The sequence below is a fragment of the Trichoderma harzianum genome, assembly GCF_003025095.1.
Source record: "Trichoderma harzianum CBS 226.95 unplaced genomic scaffold M431scaffold_8, whole genome shotgun sequence".
Classification (NCBI taxonomy): Eukaryota; Fungi; Ascomycota; class Sordariomycetes; order Hypocreales; family Hypocreaceae; genus Trichoderma; species Trichoderma harzianum.
In genome coordinates this window covers 171,498-189,041 of record NW_020209256.1, presented here as the reverse complement: position 1 = coordinate 189,041, position 17,544 = coordinate 171,498, and the positions used below count along the sequence as shown (strand labels likewise).

The following is a 17,544-nucleotide window of genomic DNA, read 5'->3' as shown; positions in this document are numbered from 1 at the left end:
GTAGTGTCTGTGGCTGTTGTAGTGTCTGTGGCTGTTGTAGTAGCTGTGGTTGTTGTAGTGTCTGTGGCTGTTGTAGTAGCTGTGGTTGTACTAGTATCTGTGGTTGTAGTAGTATCTGTGGTTGTACTAGTATCTGTGGTTGTAGTAGTATCTGTGGTTGTAGTAGTATCTGTGGTTGTAGTAGTATCTGTGGATGTTGTAGTAGTGGTAGTAGTGGTAGTATCTGTGGCTGTTGTTGTAGTTGTAGTGGTTATCGTTGTCGTCGTCGTCGTCGGTGGCACAGCCGGACAGGCAAGCCCGGCGTTGACATTATTGGTATCTAAAGTTACAGCGCCATTCCTGGCGTATAGCCCTCCATTGGAGCTTGCACCAGTGACCAAAGTGATAGACATGAGCGCCAGCACGTTGCCAACAAAAGTAGTGGTGGTACCAATGGTAGCTGAGCTGCCCACCTGCCAGAAGACGTTGCAGGGCGAGGCACCGCCGATAAGAATCACAGAAGAAGCGGTTGCCGTGGTCAGCGTCGAATTTATCTGGAAAACCCAGACACTACTCGAGTCGCCTTGGCCGTCAAGTACGAGAGGACCGGTAAGCTGCGCACTAGAAGAGAAGGAATAGACACCTGCAACGAGCGTCATACCGCCCAGGTCCTGGCCAGTCAGGTCGGTGTTAGGCTGTAAACCAGCCGCTACATTGTAAGCAGTCGTCACATCTGCCTGTGCCTGCGCCGCAAGTGCATCTGTCATATGGATCATTCCGTTGACGACCACGCCAGGAGGAAAGCCCGATATGGCTGAACCAGGAGAGACGCCGACGTTGCCACTGATTATCGAGGGACCAGTGTTGGTTACGGCGGATCCACCAAGGACTGCAAAAGACAAGGCGGTCCCGAGATCAACTTGGGCCTTGATGACGCCGGCTAAGGCAAGGGCTGATCCGAGAAAGCGTAAATAGAGCATTTCGCTGAAGATTAGGGGGGCTGATGAACGAGTGTGGTGACGGCAAATAGCGAGTATTAGGGAGTCGATATAACTAAAGGAGCGTGATGGGGATGAATGATCCTACTGGACTGGTTTATTACCTCTAGATAAGTCACATTCCCTATATTTTTATCAGGCTGATGCTGGAATCAATACTTATTGCAGAATGAATGATAAGCCATGGGCCCTACATACCTTGGTATGAAGTGGCATTCTATGAAAGTATGAATCAAATCATTCGTCGAGCATGCCAAAGGTATACTTTTAATATTAGATAGTTTCATTTCTATTACATCTTTCGAATTGGTGTTAGTGTGCAATAAGCCCCAAACTGGGATTCTCATTCTTTCTTCTCTATATTGTTGACCTTTACTGCTGTAGCAATCCCAGGAACTAATAAAATCTTTCAGCGGTGAATCTATTGGGCAACGCTGTTATAGTGTATGACTAGCTAGTGACTATGATAGAGGCAGTGCCTGCTTGTTAACAAAAAGCTGTAATAATAAACCATGGATAGATTACTAGATATTATTTTATAATATAGCTTCAGCTACTTTGCATTATGAATGAATTGTGTATAACCTTGGCCAAATATCAATAAATCTATTGAGAATGCTATGTTAAGAATGTATGTGAAAAATGTTATATGCGAAGAATGGGGTAAGTGAAGAATGCGGTAAGTGAAGAATGCGGTAAGTGAAGAATGCGGTAAGTGAAGAATGGTATATGTGAAGAATGTTGTATGTATGTAAAAAATATTATACTAAAATACATTTCATATGAGGAGGATTAAGAGCTCTAGAGTTTAATTGAATACATGGAATACATACTGCGGATAAAGGATGGAATAGAACAATGGATTTAATAAGTGTAGGACCATTGCGATACTAATTACCAATTACCAGCGTCTTAAAAAGAAAATACAAGCGCTTCAAATTTTGGCAAGATCAATAAACAGAATTAAAGCAGTAATTTTAAAAGTAAGACTGTCATGAGCATTATTCCCTTGTGATGATTGGTAGGTATACAAAAACTTCCGTGTAGGAGATTGATACATCCTTGACAATCTTTCATTCCACAGCTTTAAAAACATAATTAGGCCTTAATCCTGATTCCTAATTTATCGTGAGTGACATTGCCGCGAAGGAATGAATATCCAACATTCTTTCAGGACACCATTTCTCCTCATATGCGGACGGGATACATGGTGCAGATCAAGAGCCATGAATATGTACACCATGTAGTTCTCATACGTTCCCACCCGCATCATGTAAAAGGCCACCGCGACAGTTTTCGCACTAGAACCTCTACGCCATCTGAAGTTTGCGAGACACGCAGGTAAGTGATCTATTACCCATCCTTTGCATCATTTGCAATTTGAACTTGTTTGCATAGAGCGGAATAGCTGTCAGTAGGAGCTAGCGACTCTTGAAGAGCTGCATCTACGTGAAGACCATGGTCACAACGCGTCTCTATTTTATTGGCTAGGATTTCTTCTCGCCCTTGTACTGGAGGGGGTGTGAACCTACAGCTTCTCGTGCGCCCGTGCATGTCGGAACACAATTACACTACCAACAGGGTGAAAGAAAATCCAGCTTTAAGAATAACCACAGTCAATCTAAGGAAACAACGAATGAAATGGGAAATAAACAGGACTTGGAATGTCTCCCAATAGCAAATATGCATAGTAACCCGTACAACTCTTGACGAGATTGACTGCTCAATCCCCACGAATAATTGTATCGATTATGATGTGAAGTCTGTCGAAAAGATTCAGGCGAAGATATTTAAATCTAGAACAAAATCAGATGCTAAAGAAGCTAATAGATTCTGCGCATTTACATTTTCTATTTTAATGCATAAGTTTTGGAGACCATGGGAAGCTTCCTTCTCCATACTTGTATGCACAGCTCATTATATAAGAGAAGTTGATAATAACGAAACAAGTGTAACATCAATCACTGATGCTCAAAAGTGATAGTGGCAGAATCAACGAAGAATCTTACAAGAGAAGTTCTTGCAATGAAGAATCTCTCCCTCCACCTTGAGGTCATATAGCCGCAGCAAGGCAACGTAACATCCAATAAGCCCTCTATACTGGCAACTAACACAAAAGTGCTAGGTATGCAATCTTATGTACATATTTATCGGTGCTTAGAGCGCTTTTGTCCAATAGCGACTCAAAGCATAGCGAACAGAGCCTCACTAGGCTTTCCCAAGCGACGCTCCGCCTCATTTGTGTGGTAAGAAACAAAAGTAGCATTGGGCTCAGATCTTGCGGCCCAATACATACATGATAAGCCTTGTTTGGGTTATATTTGTGTGAAAACTTCTCCAACAGTATCTTCAGCGTCCAAAGATGAGGTGGCTTCCTTGGCTGTTTAACAGCTCACGCATGGCCGAGTCTTGTTTCTCATGCTGCTCAGCCGCCAAGACCATGCGATCGAGGTGCTCTTGAGATATGCGGTCCTCAGAGTTGCGAATGAGAATAGACTTCTCTGCACCGGTGCCCGTGTCGTAGGCCACAGCCTTGATATTACCACTGGAATCAAGTTCCAATGCAACCTCAATGCGAGGGATACCACGAGGCATGGGCGGAATACCTGTCAGCCAAAACTGGCCGAGCAAATTATTGTCACGGGCTTGATAACGCTCGCCCTCAAACACTTGGATGAAAATCGAAGTCTGGTTGTCGACGGCTGTGGAAAAGGTCTGGGTCGCATTGGTGGGCATACGGGTGCTACGCCGAATCAGCTTGGTCATGGCCCCAGTGCTTGTTTGAACACCCAGTGTTAACCCGCTGTACTGTTTACGCATAGCTTCTTGGAGTTCCCAGAAGTGTTGCGCGCTGAGCCACACATCAGGATCGTCAGAGAGAAGAGCAGCCTCATATGCAGCACCGAGGACTACCGCCCTGTTGCCGTCGATAATGTTGATAGCTTTCTTTCCTTCAAAGAACTCTTCAATGAGAGCCCGAACTTTGGGAATATGTGTAGAGCCACCAATTAGGATAACGTCATCGATCTGGTCTTTGCTGACATTGCTGAGCTTGAGAAGTCGTTCAATCGGCTCCAAAAGGTTTTGAAATAAGCCCATACTTAATTCCTCGAATTTGGTGCGTGTCAGGGTCCCAGAGAAATCTCTTCTCTCGTGGAATGACTGAATCTCGAGATGAGTGTTTGTCCGCGTCGACAATTCCCGCTTAGCCTTTTCAGCCGCACGATAGAGCTTTCCCATAGCTGTGGGATCTTTAGTGATATTGACTGCATTCCTCTCGTTGTAAACTACAGTAAGGTAGTTGACAATCACCTCATTAAAATCTTCACCACCAAGGCGGGTTTCGCTATCCTCGGCTAAGGTGTTGTATACGCCCATATCATGATACAGCAGCGACACTTCCAAATTACCACCGCCGAAGTGATAGACGAGAACATGATGTTCGTCATCAATATATTTGCCGGTAAGGCCGGCACACCCCAGCCCTACAGCGTGCACGGCAGCCATGGGTTTGCTGACGATTCGGAGAACATTGAGGCCGGCGACGGATGCGGCATTTATGAGACCCAGTCGCTGGCTGGCCTGCATGAGAATTTGAGAAACCGTTTTTGGTGTTTGATAAGCTTTGGATGTGACTCACACTAAAGCAGGCTGGAGCCGTGATGACAGCATGAGTAACCTCCTTGCCGAGATATACCTCTGTTCTCCTTCGCAAATATGCAAATATTCTAGCGTAAACGTCCTCTACTGGGAATTGCCATTCTAAGCCGTTTCTCTTGACGTTGAAGACCGGCTGACCCTCTCGGGAACCTAGATTGTAAGGCAAGTGGTCGATATCAGCCAAGGTCCGCTCACCACTGAGATCGCAGGGAATGTAACGCCTCCAACCCGTTAGTATACAATGCACGTAGAGTGATCAGAAGCCGTACTCAATATCATTCCCGACGCCGACGTCGGTTGTCTTTGGGTTTACTTCCAGCGGACCCTTCACAGATTTGCCCAGCGAGAAACCAACATCAGGGAAGGCGATACATATAGGAAGGTCTGTGCTTCCGTTGTTGTGAAGAAGAACTTCAACCTCTCCTTGATGCATCACCGCGACGCGACTATTTGTTGTGCCCAGATCCTAACCCTCATGAGTTAGCGAAGTCCTCACGGCGTACGCGAATGTGGCCGAAATCACCTACGATCCCGATGACGGGTCCCGTCCAGCCGTGGCCACCGCCATGGGCTTTGACAGCATTAAGAGAAGGCAAAAGACATAATATGAGATTAAGAAACATTGGAGCTTTAATCTAAGGGCGCCCGGATGCGTGTGGCCGTGAATCTTCTGGGAAACCTAGGGGGTTGAAAATCGTTCTTGGTTGGCAGAGTATGCAAATAAACAGGCGCTAGCAAATGTCGAGCTGGACATAAAAATATGTAACGTGTTACAGTTGGATAGGTTGAGAGGGGGACCCCGTGTTTTCCAATGGATATGGTCGTATGTGCTTGGTTGTGGAGTTGATCATCTTATAAGTCTTTAGGTGGAAGGAATACAAAAAGGCAAAAACATACAACAGCCGGTGTTCGCTGGTGGTCACCCACCCAACTACTAATCTGCCGGTTAGTGGCTTATCTATGGGGGAGCAGACGGGACCCCGAGTTTTCCACTACCTATGGTCGTATGTGCTTGTATTATCTTTCTGCTACATTATATCCGAATCTTCTTTCTAGAAAATGCTGCTTCTTGAAAGAAGCGATGGCTCGCAATGTCTTGCAAAAAATACAGCGCGCTGTGCCCGCGTCTTCGTCAGCGATTTCAGACAGTCGCCAGTCTACCTCTTCATATGCTGCACTATGCCCTGAATTTCGCAAATGTCAAATTCTCATCCTGCATTGCACATGGGTAATTCTTCATTCGGGGAATGATTTGAGTCTCGGAAATGGCGCCGCCTGAGCTGGAGCTGGAGCTGGAGCTTCTAGGCGAAACTGAGCTCCAGACAAAAACGCCTGCGGGACGACGATTCCCTGTTGGCTGTCCAACACTCGACCTGGCGGCAACGTGGGATCAAGACGATAGGAACCTGCTTGTGTATCGACGGCCGGATCAGATTGTGTCCAAGATCCATCAGGTTGCTGCTCCAGGTGAGGCGGCGCCTGAAGTGCGTGCTGTGACTTGGAGACCAGATGGTAAGTAAACATAGACCTTCCTTCATTATTGCTATATCGGATATCTAGTATGGGAACGCTCAATCTAACTTGTGCTGGAAACAACAGGCCAATTTCTCTCCTTGGGCTGGAGTGATGGCGTTGTGCGGCTGATGGGCCTGGAAAACAACAAGGCTGCTCACCAGATTCCGGTATGCGACAAGGCTGAGACCGCAATCACGCATATTGGCTGGTCAACCGCCATCATCGCCAGCAAGACAGACAGTGCCGTCTCTAGTAGGATCGGGGACGAAATCACCAAGGGATGGGCTGAGACGGGAGGCAACATCCCACTTGATCTTCCACAGGAGCTCACCTTTCTAGAGGTTGAGACGGCGCTTCCCAAGATCAGCCCCTTGCCGATGAGCAGTGCTGGTGCAAGGTGAGTTTTCTCTTTCACTAATCTTATCCCAAACATGTATACATATGAGTAGCGTCTCTGACTTTGATATGAAATAAAAACAGCGAGGATACCACTGTTTTCACACTGCGCAGTGGCATCGACTTTCTCTTTCGAGCCCCCAAGCGGGACACTTATGACCAAGTCAATGTCATGATCGTGGGCACCAGCGACGGCAAGCTGCAGCTGAGCATCTACGACTCATTCATCATCGGCACATTCCCACAACCAGCACTCGATTCGTCTCCCTCGGAATCATCTGGTACGATTCACATGATACACCACGCATCTCATCCACAGGTGTCGACGCATTCTCTCATCTACGCAGAAAAGCAAAATGATCCCCAGGAAATTCACCTTGTCCCCATGGACTTGCCATTCCTCTCCTTCTCCCCTATCAACCTATCCCTCCTATCCTCCAAACTCACCACTCTGCAAGCACTGCTACGGTACTTAAAGCAGATATCCCTTCACATGCAGGTTGAATGGAAAAACGCAAGAGAGCTCCCGTCTCGCTTCCTCCGTAGCGTCCAGGGAGGCTTGGAGGAGATGAGCAGTGGCCCCAAAAATATCGTCTCGGCTCTATTTCACACTGCCATAACCGGTCATGCCTACCCGGCCGTAAAGGAGTGGCTCGTCGACAGCCTGGCAGAACGAGTACGTATACGTCTCGCTTCCTGTCACCCCAAAACACTCGCATGCTAATAGAAACCACATATAGGGTCATAAACGCTGGGACAAGGCTGTCGTATCTGGTCTAGAAGGCCTTCGCAGTCTCGTCCATCAGCACCTCCTCCCAGCCCTCGAGCGCTGCTCCATCATCCTCAGTCGCCTCCGTGGCCTGGCCCGCTTCTACAACGACCGCGAAGACATCGGATTATCCATCCCCCATCTCAACCGCGTCCTCGACATCGTCAGCTGCCTCACCTTGGTCGGACACAAAGTCCTCATCCACACAATGGACGAACTCCAGCATTTCTCCGCCTTTTCGGCATGGCTCCGCTTCCAAATCGACCAACTAGCAGGACCCAGTACGGCAAACGACGAGCTAACCGACAAGGAGGCCATGATGGATCATTCCAAAGTCTTAACCTACATTGAGCGCTACCTAACAAACAGCCCGCTCGACATATTCCTCAACGAGTTCACCAAGGAAGACTACACTTCTGATTACAACTTTATCGAGAATGGTCCAAAGCTCCTCGACGTCCTGGACAAGCAGCTGAAGAAGCGCGAAGCCGGCCAACCCGGCATGAAAGCCTTCCCGCATGTCGACTTCCTCGTAAGTTATGCCACGACGTGGTCCAACAAAATCTTTAGCAGCATCGCCGAAGCCAAGCGGCGCAGCGTTCGCTTCGGCAACCCGGTGAAGATGTCTATCGGGAATCCCATTACCAAGATGGACATGAAGATGTGCAGCTCCGATAAACGGTCGGGGACCGTCTTCACGGCATTGGCATCGCTGCAAGATCCCAACAAAGTGCACGTTTTCAGGGTCGATATGACGATTACAAACGGCATCAGCGATAATCAACCTGCTACAACCTGCGTCATCGACCTCGCTCCCCGATCGCTGGTAGACATGAAGTTCCTCGACGACAAGACACTTATTCTTTTTTGCACCGATACCGGTATGTTACAACTCATTTTCCTTCCTCCTCTCCATTCCCATCCTTTTCAGATTTGCCCTGGTTACTAACACACTCCAGATAATACTCCTGCTATCCTTTCTGTTCCTATTCAAGACGAGTCAATACTCTCCTACAGCCCGTATAATGCCGCAAACCCTGCTCAGGTGTCTTCTTTAACATCAGCCGAACACTTCCCCAAGTACAGTCTGCCAGCCAACCACCACAGTCTCAGGCCCATTAGAATGGAAGTTCACGATAAAAGCCAAGTTAGAGGGGATCTGCCTGCCCGAATTTGTCTTTTGGGGAGCAACCGCACAACATGGCGGACATATAAATTTCCGTCCGACGGTTAAACGGTTCTTCATGGTGTTGTAGGCTTTCTATCGCAGGACTTGATACAGCATTTAGACAGTTGGGGCTTATGAGAAACGATTAGATAGTGTTGAATTACGAAAATGGCAAATAATTCAATGACAACAATACTCTGCAAAGGACTATTTACTATGAGGCTATAAACATTGCCCTGCCCCAGATTAACCAATAAAACGCCAAAACTACAGCCATTGTCCCAATTCCCATACAGCCCAACAACCAACCTCATTTCTTAGGCTTCGTAATGTCAAAAAACTCCGTCAGCCCTTCCACCACCGCCTCGACATTCATATTGACCAGCGGCATCCTATCGTACGAATCATCCGTCATAATCGCTACCAGCGCAAGATATCGGTCGACTTCGCGAAGCATGATGGGCTTGTGGCTGTCGTGTAAAACGAGGCAGCTCTCTGCTGTCGAGCAACCGACTTGGTCCTCTAATTTAGCATTAAAGGGCTCGCCCTCGAGGCGTTTACGGCCTTCGTCGCTGCGCTGCCACGTCCCGTAAATCTCTGTAATATCAATAATAACATCGATGTAGTCGCTGCAGATCTCGTAGCTGGCCATGTCAGCCGTCGCGGTGTCAGTGGCAATGTAAATTTTGGAGAGCACATCGAAGAGGTAGGCTTTTTCGAAGCGACACGTTCGGCACAAGTTTGTGAGCATAGACTCGAGCGTTCCGAGACGGGGAATCAGTTTCTGAATGACTTTGCTAAAGGCCTCGAAGATTGAGTGGTTGTAAATAGAGGTGAGATGGAAAGTAACGGGAGCATTTTCGAAGCCATGGTCGGACAGCTCGTCTTGAATGCGAATAGTAATGTCTCGCTGTATATCTAGCTTGTAGTCGTCTGAAAGCCCATCTACTTTGTGAATAAACACCTCAATGTTGATGTTGGGATATGTGCGTTGCAGAGAAAGGATGGTGATGTTGAGGCGAGCAACAGCCTCGAGATAGTCGTCCTGAGCATCAATGACCCAGATCAAGGCCCCGATTTCGCCAAAGATGGCCTCCATGTCGAAGCTGGGATTATCAAAGACGTCAATCTGGCCAGGAAAATCCCATACTTGAAAGTCCATAAAGGATCTTTTGTCCTCAACATATCAGCCAGGAGAATTGACAATTCGAAACGGGAGAAGAGAACTCACGCCATCGTATCCTTTTGTATTCGTGCCGTTGACTCGAGAAACAGGGTCTCATTAGGAGCGAGCTTGTGAAAAACCACACTAGAGATGGATGACTTTCCGCTCCTATCAATGCATTCATCCGTCAATGGGGCTTTCCTCATGATCTCCTGTGACAGGATAACCTACCGTCTCTGTCCCATCAACAACAAACGCGGCTTCCCCTTCTCTGGCGCGCCGCCGGCTGCGTCTGCCGGTTTCAGCGCACCTTTTAATACCGGTCCTCGGTTGTTCTGCTCGTAAAGAAGCTGAAGTTTTAGCCTAGCCGGACTCATAACACCTGAACGAGCGGGGGAGCGACTGAGGGCATCGAGCTCAGCAAGCTGCTTGTCTGCAGGCGAGCCGTAGATGGGGGGGCTTAGGGACATGATTGATGATTCGCCCTCTGGTGAGAGAACACGTTGTCTGCAGCTTCAAGATATGCACTCTTTGCTCCACGCTTGTGAAGAGCTTGGTTTGTGCAGTTGATACCAATGTACGCAAGGAAAATCCTCCGTAGTAATATCCAAGCTGACTGATGGTTGCCGGCAGTCCACTAGTAAGCTGTCTCTTCTCTCATCATCTCTCTGACACACACACACAGCAGCAGCAGCAGCTACCTTCACCGGTCTTGTCTCTGCGCAGCCGTGGCTTGCTTGCCTCAGCACACGTACCGCACAGCTAAGCACAGCACAGCACAGCACAAGCCTCGAGAGTCCCCCGTCACAGGAAAGCAAGAACAAGGGCCAAAGCCTCAACCTCCGAGCACGGTTGCAGCGCAATCAGGCATCAAGGTGACACGAGCCGTCACACGGGCTGCTCGGCTCTTGCATGCTGGCCTCCTGCTGCCGCGGCCCAACTTGCCGGCTGCCCAAGCGAGTCGAGCCAGAACCATGTTCGCCGGTGCCCACTCGAGCTGCAAATGTCTCTGTCATCCCACGTCAAAAGAGGGAGCAAGATCCGGTCACGAGCCAGGGGGGAGAGGGTCTCAGGTATCAGATGTTTGCTTGAAACCAGGCTAGGGAAAGGGCAAGAAAAAGAAAAGAAAAGGTGAAGGCAAAAAGGCAAAGGGCAGCTTGTGGTTCGCCATCAACAAGAGACATAGTGGGTGACACACAAGGACACGGCGAGAGCTCACTGGAGCAAAAGCCCTGCCCTTTTGCGTATGACAAGGCGCTTATCGAGACACACGCATGCACCTGCAAAATCCTCTCGCATCGACGGCTGAGAAAGCCATAAAAAGCAGAGGCCCGCGAGCGAATGGAACGAAGCAGAAAATGCCAATCTCACCTCCATGCTGTAGTGCGAAGGGAAGTCGGAACAAGGCCAACGAGCCAATCGAGAAGCGCGGGTCAGAAGCCGGCCAGCCCCGACCTGCAGCAATCAAAAGATAAAAATAAAATCGAGAAACTCTGGTGCCTTCGCGTCGTTGTCGCGTGTCGCTGCCGGGGGGTGGGAATGGACTTTCGCAGGGGAGAGAGGCTTGGGAGTGGTTACAGCTGCATTGGTTTGGTTTGGTTGAATCCAATGGATGGGATTTGGTGATTGACGGATCGACAGCCGGTGGATGGGAGTTGCTTGCGTAGGTAAGCAGCTTTTAGTGGCTGGGGCAGAGCGGAGTGCGCGCTAAAACTGTTTGCTCGCACCCACTGTAGCGTCGGTGCTCAAGCGCTGTGGGGGCTGCGGGTTAGTGCATGATGGGTCTTTTTCCAGGTGCGGCTGGGCGCTAAAAACGGCGCTCCAGTCCAGCTTCGCTTCCAGGTTGCCATGAGGGCGATGAGCATAAGCTTGATCCTTCAGGTTCAGCCTCACGGGACGCGTCCGGTGTCTTTCTAATGGACATGATAGGTACGATGATGACTGCAGACGTTTTATTTGCCGTCATTGGATGTAATTCAGGGAGTTGTATTCATGCAAACTCGAACAAATCATCACTCAGAGCCCCCAACAGCCAGTTAAAGTACTTCCACTAATAACTTACGAGAATACATGAGAACACAGCCAACATCCATCATTCACACGCATCTACATCATCGGCGTGAATACAGTTACACAAGAGAATTTATATCAAACATAGTTCTTCTTTATTTATAAATATATTGAGCTAGACGCCTGTTTTCCTTGGAAAATGCCTCTTATATCCCACGCTTGGCTGGCCACAGTGGTTAATCCGCCTAATATCCACCACATCGTTCAGAAAAAGGAAATGGATGGCAAAAAAAGCAAGGCCAAAACATGCCCTCCCAATGTCTCTTCGCTGCTCTTTGTATCTTTCAATCAATGGTATACTCCGCAAGTCTCCCGGCTCAACTGAAATGAAATATCCGCAGAAATAGATTGATGATCCGCAATGCATCCAAACGCCATTCCATGTTGGTTTTCCATGTGCTTCGATCAAAGGTAGGTAGACAGCCCTTGGCATCCAATCTCCTGACGCGGTGCAGTTGGCTGCCCGCGCCAAACAAGCAACGCCTCATTTCCGCCGAATAAACAATATGCCCATGTCATTACACAAATGTCTTCTGTACTCTAGTCTTTGGTGACGTAAGACCTGTCTCTGCTTTTCGCTTTCCCAACACCGGCTCTGGCGTGCGTCGTGATAGGCCTGGTGTGGACTCTCGATCTCTTGTTGCCTCGGCACGGCATGAGGCGTGATATGCTCGGTTGCCAACCAAGACCGTGTCGAGCCATACCCATTCTTGCACGGTATCAAACCACTTGTTCTCGAATCTCTCCTGACAAATTGGGCACACATTGTTGATGCCGCTGCTTGAGTCCGGCACGAGAATGTACTTGGGGCCCTCTGAGTCCTTTGACGCTTGAGCAGACTCCTCTTTGGAGGATACATCGTGTATCGCATCAACCGCCTCGCGAGCCTTGACCCAATCCTGCATATCAAGTCAGAGTTTGCCTCCCTCTACGGAAATTACTATCAGGGGAAAGAAACTTACCTGCTGGTCCACATACCAACTCCGGTGTGTGCCTCGTTTCTCCGCCTCCGTGCTTCGTTGGTGCACTTTAAAGTGCCAGTCCATATGAGCCGTTTTCTTCCTTCTCCCCTCTTCATCCGTCTTGAATCGTCGTCCACACTGCGTGCAGGGAGGTCCTAGGTCATCATACAGCGCGGCGACAGCGTCGGGGCGGAATCTGCATCATTTTGTGAGTAAATCAATTGCAAGGTCAAAACATTGAGGCTCAACTTACTGTAGCTTTAAAGCGGCCGAATCCAGTCCAGCAGAGCCACCCAGTCCATCTGCGCTAGAGCGACCAGAATCTGGCTTGTGAGCAGCCAGCAAACTAGCAATGCTCGCTGAAAGGCCTGGAGGGAACATGGAGGGCGGCGGTGGAGGAATTGGCATCGGGATTTGAGCCGGCATATTTGGAGGCGTAGCAGGTGGGAGCATTCCTGCTGCCCGAAGCTGATCTAACAAGGACGAGGCATTTGGGACAGGAGCTGCGGCTGCCTTGGGTGGCTCGATATGGTCCATCTGCGGTGACCGTATGGGAGCACCAGCAAACGGAGGCTGGGGTGTCGTGTTCTGAGAGTTGGCTGACTGCATGCTCAACAAGGCCGCCATCGCCCCTTTCCCCAGCAATGAATCAAGGGTCACTGAGGCAGCAGACTGGGCTGCTGGCACAGCTGACGGAGTTACAGAAGTTGAAGGAGGGTGCACAGGAAGCGCCAGAGGCGGCGCCGTCGCTGGTGCTGGAATAGGGGGTGTAGAAGTCGCAGAGTTACGAGCCAGAGGAGCCCTCATTGTCACGGCAGCAAGTTCTGTTACTTTGTTTTTAATGAGCTCAAGCTGGTCTGGTGGCAGATTCGAGTGCTGTACAACGCCCTGAAGGTCCAAAAGAGCTTTTAATCTGCTCTGGACACCGCCATCATGTGGGTTCTGCGAGAACTCGGCCCTCATAGCAACAATCAGGTTTTGAATGTCACTGTTCAAGGTCTCTACGCTTATTCCAGACGGCAGAGGTAGACCTGAACCATACGCCGGGTGGAAGGGAACAGGGGTTGAGTTGTAAGAGCCCGTGGTGGATGGTGGGGGATAAGGAGCGGGCTATACACAGACTTGTTAGACGAATATCAAACACATTTCATGGTGAGAAAGACTGACCTGCTGCCCAGGGTGCGGTGCATTGCCGGGTATTGGCTCACCAGGGTGCCCTCCATTGGAGAACGGGTGAGGTTGAGGCGGAAAATTCCCAGCTGGGCCGGGATATCCACGCATTCCCGGCGGCGTCGGTGTGTTTCGATGAGGGAACATTCCTGGGCGAGGCCGTCCAGGTATGCCACCCTGGCCCTGCTGCGGCATGCTCGCTGCTCTGACCTTCATCAAGGCATTCTCGATCGGCCGTACCAGCTCGTGTGAAAAGACAGGTCGCGTGTCCATTGATCCAGGAACAGGATCCTTCCATGTTTTGAGCATCTCCTCCATCTTCCTGCGTATGCTGTGATCAACCACCGCGTATGATTCCATAAATATCTTGAAGAGCGATCGACCGAAGTAGAGCGTATACGGAGTGCCAACATTCTTGACAATCGAATCCATGACATAGAGGGCTGGAAGTTTCTTGTTCGGTGGCGCCTAGTTATATATGAGCATATGAGCATTCAATAAGAAGGAGAAGGGGGAGAAAGAGAAGCGGAAAGAGAGCAGCGCATCACAAGGTAACTCCCATCAACCAAACACGCCAAATAGAATGTCCTCCTACCTTAAGTATGTGCTGCTGCAGAACATCTGCAATGGCCAATGCATGCTCAGTATTTTCTCTAGCAATTACTGTCAAATTGCTAATTTCAAAGCGCATATTAGATGAGAGATCCTCCAGGGCAAGGCGATAGTCCTCCGCCACTTCGGCCCCGTCAGATGACATTTTGAACTGCTTTGCCGATAATGCAAATAATATTCTTAAGAAAACAAACAGAAGGCCTCGTGACAATCAGATGCGTTCAGGGAGAGAGGGAACAAGGAGTAACGGTGCTTGCGCAGAGGCCCCAGTAGACAAAACAAAGAAAAATGCTGCCGCCTGGAACAAGAGATATGAAGCTAAGTTTCGTATACCAGGCAACGAAATGAAAGCCGACACAATAATCGCACGTTCAGGAGGGGGCGAAGTTTACTCCAAGAGATACTGATCCTGGCCTCCGCCGTCCTCAACCTCTAAACCCAACCACAAACTATCGTATAGAACCTTGAGAAAGCCCTCTTCAGCTCTGCTTCTTAATACCACCGAGTTCACTCGCCGCGACTTCAAACACTATATCCGCAGGCAAGCCTACGCTAGAATGACCCCCTGAGGTCTGTGGGATGCTGCTGAGATGCCGCGACAATGGCTACTTCCAATGATTGAGTCGAATGCTGTGACGCTGTGGCGAGAAGATGCCTCCCGAGCTGACGATGTTCTCACCAAAAGCAGAGGCGTAGAGAGGCGAGGGAGGACAAGCCGTCCGTCTGGGAATGCGAAATATCGAGGTTCGAGGGTACAGTCTGGTTCCCTTCTGCATAGAGAAGGCTCGCACCGTCAAATGAGCAGCGTCAGGTCGCCAGAGCTATCATTGAGGAGGGAAAACAAACAGAGTTGGATGGGCAGATGGAGCGATTGCTTAGAGGTTGATGCTAATCTGTGGTCACGTGATTTATCAATTATCAGATGCCGCACGGGCCCATTGGTGGTGAAGTAGCTGAGCCGGTACCTTTGTAGAGACAAATGTTCTGAAGAACCGAGATCTAAATCAAGGAAACAATAGGCGCGTGGGCACATTGTTTCGCGATGCAGATACCTAATAACAAGGGTTTGATTACACTCATCTACTTCCAAGGTACAATAAAATCCATACCTCGGGTACCTGTTCCTTTACGTTTTACCAGCATCAATGCCACTTACTTTGATCACATGCCCACGCGACTTGGCTCGGTACGTCCTTGATGTCACCAAATGCAGGCGAAGATCAAAGAACATTGAAGAGAGCATACAAGTCACGCTTCTTTCAAGATGTTTTCTCTTTTATGATATAAGTTTTTTTTCTCGCATTGAATCATTGCTAAAAATCACTCTTTAAAAAAAAACTGCACATGCAAACAAATCAGAAAGATCATGTCCAGCCCTCTTTGGGGTATCTCAGTATTATCAGCCCTCGCTTGTTCCCAGCCCTCAACGCCCTTGATCCATTCGTCCAGCTCTCGGACCTTCTTTGTCCATCATGAGTGTCATGTTCTTTTCGATTTTCGGATTTTTTTCTTTCCATTTTTCTTTGTTCAATTTTCCCCTTTGAGAGGAAGAGGCCCCAGGCTCTGCCTTTGTCAGCGATCAAAACCGTGACATGTTGGCCTCAGAATACCGACTGCTGCGGATACTGCGACTGTTCATTGGGTGCAGAGCTGTGTCGGGGCGCTTAAGTCCTGGAATAATAGGACTGTCGCTCTGTGCTTCGATGTCACGGGCCGGGTGGCTGGTGTAGGGAGGGCTGATCTCGGGATGTCCATTCGCGTATTCATCCTTTTCCTTCTTCCAGAACATGGATGCAATCTTGCTCCTGTACTTTTCGTTTCTAATGGGAGATGCCCGGATAGAATTATCGTATTCGGTATACTGGCGTTGTGATTGTGCCAGCGAGCCATTTGCGCGGATGTCGCGAGACGTAATGCCTTCTTTTCTATCACACCAAATGAAGGAGCAGACGACGTTGAGAAAGCCAAAAATGAAGGCAAGGATGCCCGCAGCCAGCACCAGCGATGACAGGGCGGAGGACATCTTCAAGTCGTGATTGAGCATTCCCAAGATGTTGCAGCCGATGATGATCATTCCAAAGCCCAGCCAACTAAGTCCATGGTGGTCGGAGAGGACCGGCCACATGCGACGCAGGTAAACCTTGATAAACTCCGCAAATGCAAGTTCCGAGACAGCGAGTAAAGAGCAGAAAACGGAGACGAAAAAAAGTGTAAAGCACTCGAAGATGAAGTACGGCTTGTTCTTTTCGACGTTGATGATCAGGATCCAGCAGGCAGCGCCGGCAGTCAGGAGGGTAATAACGGTAGCCACTCGAAGAGCCTGGAGAACGACCAGCCCAGCGCCACGGAGAGCCGGTGATTTCATGAAGCCAGCCATGGTAATCGTAATCGCTCGTGAAAAGGTAGTTGTGTTGGAATGAGTGCTACAGAAAATGGTCAGTGGGAGAAATTGGACGTTTGGCGAGAAATACTCACTGTCAAGAGGCTTGAACAGTAGATGCTGCCCGTCAGTGAATGAATGTGAAACACCGTAGTTCAAGAAGTGTGCTGCGTTCAAGTCGTATAGATGTTGGCGACAGAACAAAGCCTAGTAGATGCACAGAGAGAGATCGAGAAAATGAGGGAACCAGCCCGGTGGCGATGAATATGAAGAGTATGAAGAAAGGAGAGTGGAAGGAAAACAAGGAAAGAATGTGAAGCTACTGGAAAACGATTGGAAAGAAGCTTCAATATCTTTTCACACAAATACCATTGTTAGGCAAGACAATAGGAAAAAAAAAGTGATGGACGAAAATCCGAAAAGCACGCTGGAAGAAAAGGTGTGGGCAATCTGAAGAGAGGCTCAGCACTTCTTTATTAAGAACTACGCACCCAATCGATGCCAACCACAACACGGCCGCTTGCCGCCCTCACGAGAGAAGCAAAGACAAAGCCCCTGCTGCTGAAACAAAGCACAGCTGGAGAAAAAGCAGCGCTCCTCTGACGCGCATCCAACAGATCATGGGGGCGCTCGCAGCAAACAGCTGGCCGTCGTCTCATTCACAGCTTCAGCCAAACACCCGCCAGCCTCCAAGGCCAAT

The 17,544-nt window shown here is 49.1% G+C and overlaps 8 protein-coding genes across 8 annotated transcripts in view; 3 read left to right on the top strand and 5 right to left on the bottom strand.

Annotated features, from left to right (window-relative positions):
* The window catches only part of M431DRAFT_509430 (hypothetical protein), a 2,296-nt gene extending 1,202 nt beyond the window's left edge, over positions 1 to 1,094 (bottom strand). The window contains exon 1 of the mRNA XM_024919289.1: positions 92 to 1,094. Coding sequence (XP_024772733.1) covers positions 92 to 959 — 868 coding nt within the window. The 5' untranslated portion in view covers positions 960 to 1,094. The remainder of the gene's footprint in view (positions 1 to 91) is intronic.
* A 1,868-nt stretch (positions 1,095 to 2,962) lies between these two features.
* Positions 2,963 to 5,464, bottom strand: M431DRAFT_145858 (hypothetical protein). Its single transcript, XM_024912714.1, has 4 exons — positions 5,165 to 5,464; positions 4,907 to 5,103; positions 4,618 to 4,858; positions 2,963 to 4,559 (listed from the first exon to the last, which is right to left on the bottom strand). The coding sequence occupies exons 1-4, from the start codon at positions 5,258 to 5,260 to the stop codon at positions 3,327 to 3,329; spliced, it is 1,767 nt and encodes a 588-aa protein (XP_024772732.1). The 5' UTR covers positions 5,261 to 5,464; the 3' UTR covers positions 2,963 to 3,326.
* A 52-nt stretch (positions 5,465 to 5,516) lies between these two features.
* Positions 5,517 to 5,693, top strand: M431DRAFT_89215 (hypothetical protein; the record flags this gene model as incomplete). The annotated part of the gene is made up of 1 exon (XM_024924000.1): positions 5,517 to 5,693. A coding segment is annotated over one exon (177 nt), but the record flags the coding sequence as incomplete, so codon positions are not given.
* A 66-nt stretch (positions 5,694 to 5,759) lies between these two features.
* Positions 5,760 to 8,673, top strand: M431DRAFT_456829 (hypothetical protein). The gene is made up of 5 exons (XM_024915323.1): positions 5,760 to 6,149; positions 6,237 to 6,549; positions 6,633 to 7,224; positions 7,289 to 8,198; positions 8,277 to 8,673. Exons 1-5 carry the CDS (start codon positions 5,903 to 5,905, stop codon positions 8,549 to 8,551), a joined length of 2,337 nt encoding a protein of 778 aa, XP_024772730.1. The 5' UTR covers positions 5,760 to 5,902; the 3' UTR covers positions 8,552 to 8,673.
* Positions 8,674 to 8,795: 122 nt separating this feature from the next.
* On the bottom strand, positions 8,796 to 10,120 carry M431DRAFT_483234 (hypothetical protein; the record flags this gene model as incomplete). Its single annotated transcript, XM_024916108.1, has 3 exons — positions 8,796 to 9,654; positions 9,717 to 9,818; positions 9,882 to 10,120. The coding sequence occupies 3 exons, from the start codon at positions 10,118 to 10,120 to the stop codon at positions 8,796 to 8,798; spliced, it is 1,200 nt and encodes a 399-aa protein (XP_024772729.1).
* Positions 10,121 to 12,238: 2,118 nt separating this feature from the next.
* M431DRAFT_6647 (hypothetical protein) lies at positions 12,239 to 14,609 on the bottom strand (the record flags this gene model as incomplete). Its single annotated transcript, XM_024921706.1, has 5 exons — positions 12,239 to 12,619; positions 12,683 to 12,878; positions 12,936 to 13,792; positions 13,850 to 14,320; positions 14,448 to 14,609. The coding sequence occupies 5 exons, from the start codon at positions 14,607 to 14,609 to the stop codon at positions 12,239 to 12,241; spliced, it is 2,067 nt and encodes a 688-aa protein (XP_024772728.1).
* Positions 14,610 to 14,831: 222 nt separating this feature from the next.
* M431DRAFT_456823 (hypothetical protein) lies at positions 14,832 to 15,555 on the top strand. The gene has a single exon (XM_024915322.1). The coding sequence runs from the start codon at positions 15,055 to 15,057 to the stop codon at positions 15,415 to 15,417; it is 363 nt and encodes a 120-aa protein (XP_024772727.1). The 5' UTR covers positions 14,832 to 15,054; the 3' UTR covers positions 15,418 to 15,555.
* A 160-nt stretch (positions 15,556 to 15,715) lies between these two features.
* On the bottom strand, positions 15,716 to 17,178 carry M431DRAFT_456766 (hypothetical protein). The gene is made up of 2 exons (XM_024915321.1): positions 16,940 to 17,178; positions 15,716 to 16,887 (listed from the first exon to the last, which is right to left on the bottom strand). The coding sequence occupies exon 2, from the start codon at positions 16,839 to 16,841 to the stop codon at positions 16,044 to 16,046; it is 798 nt and encodes a 265-aa protein (XP_024772726.1). The 5' UTR covers positions 16,842 to 16,887; positions 16,940 to 17,178; the 3' UTR covers positions 15,716 to 16,043.
* Positions 17,179 to 17,544: the final 366 nt, after the last annotated feature.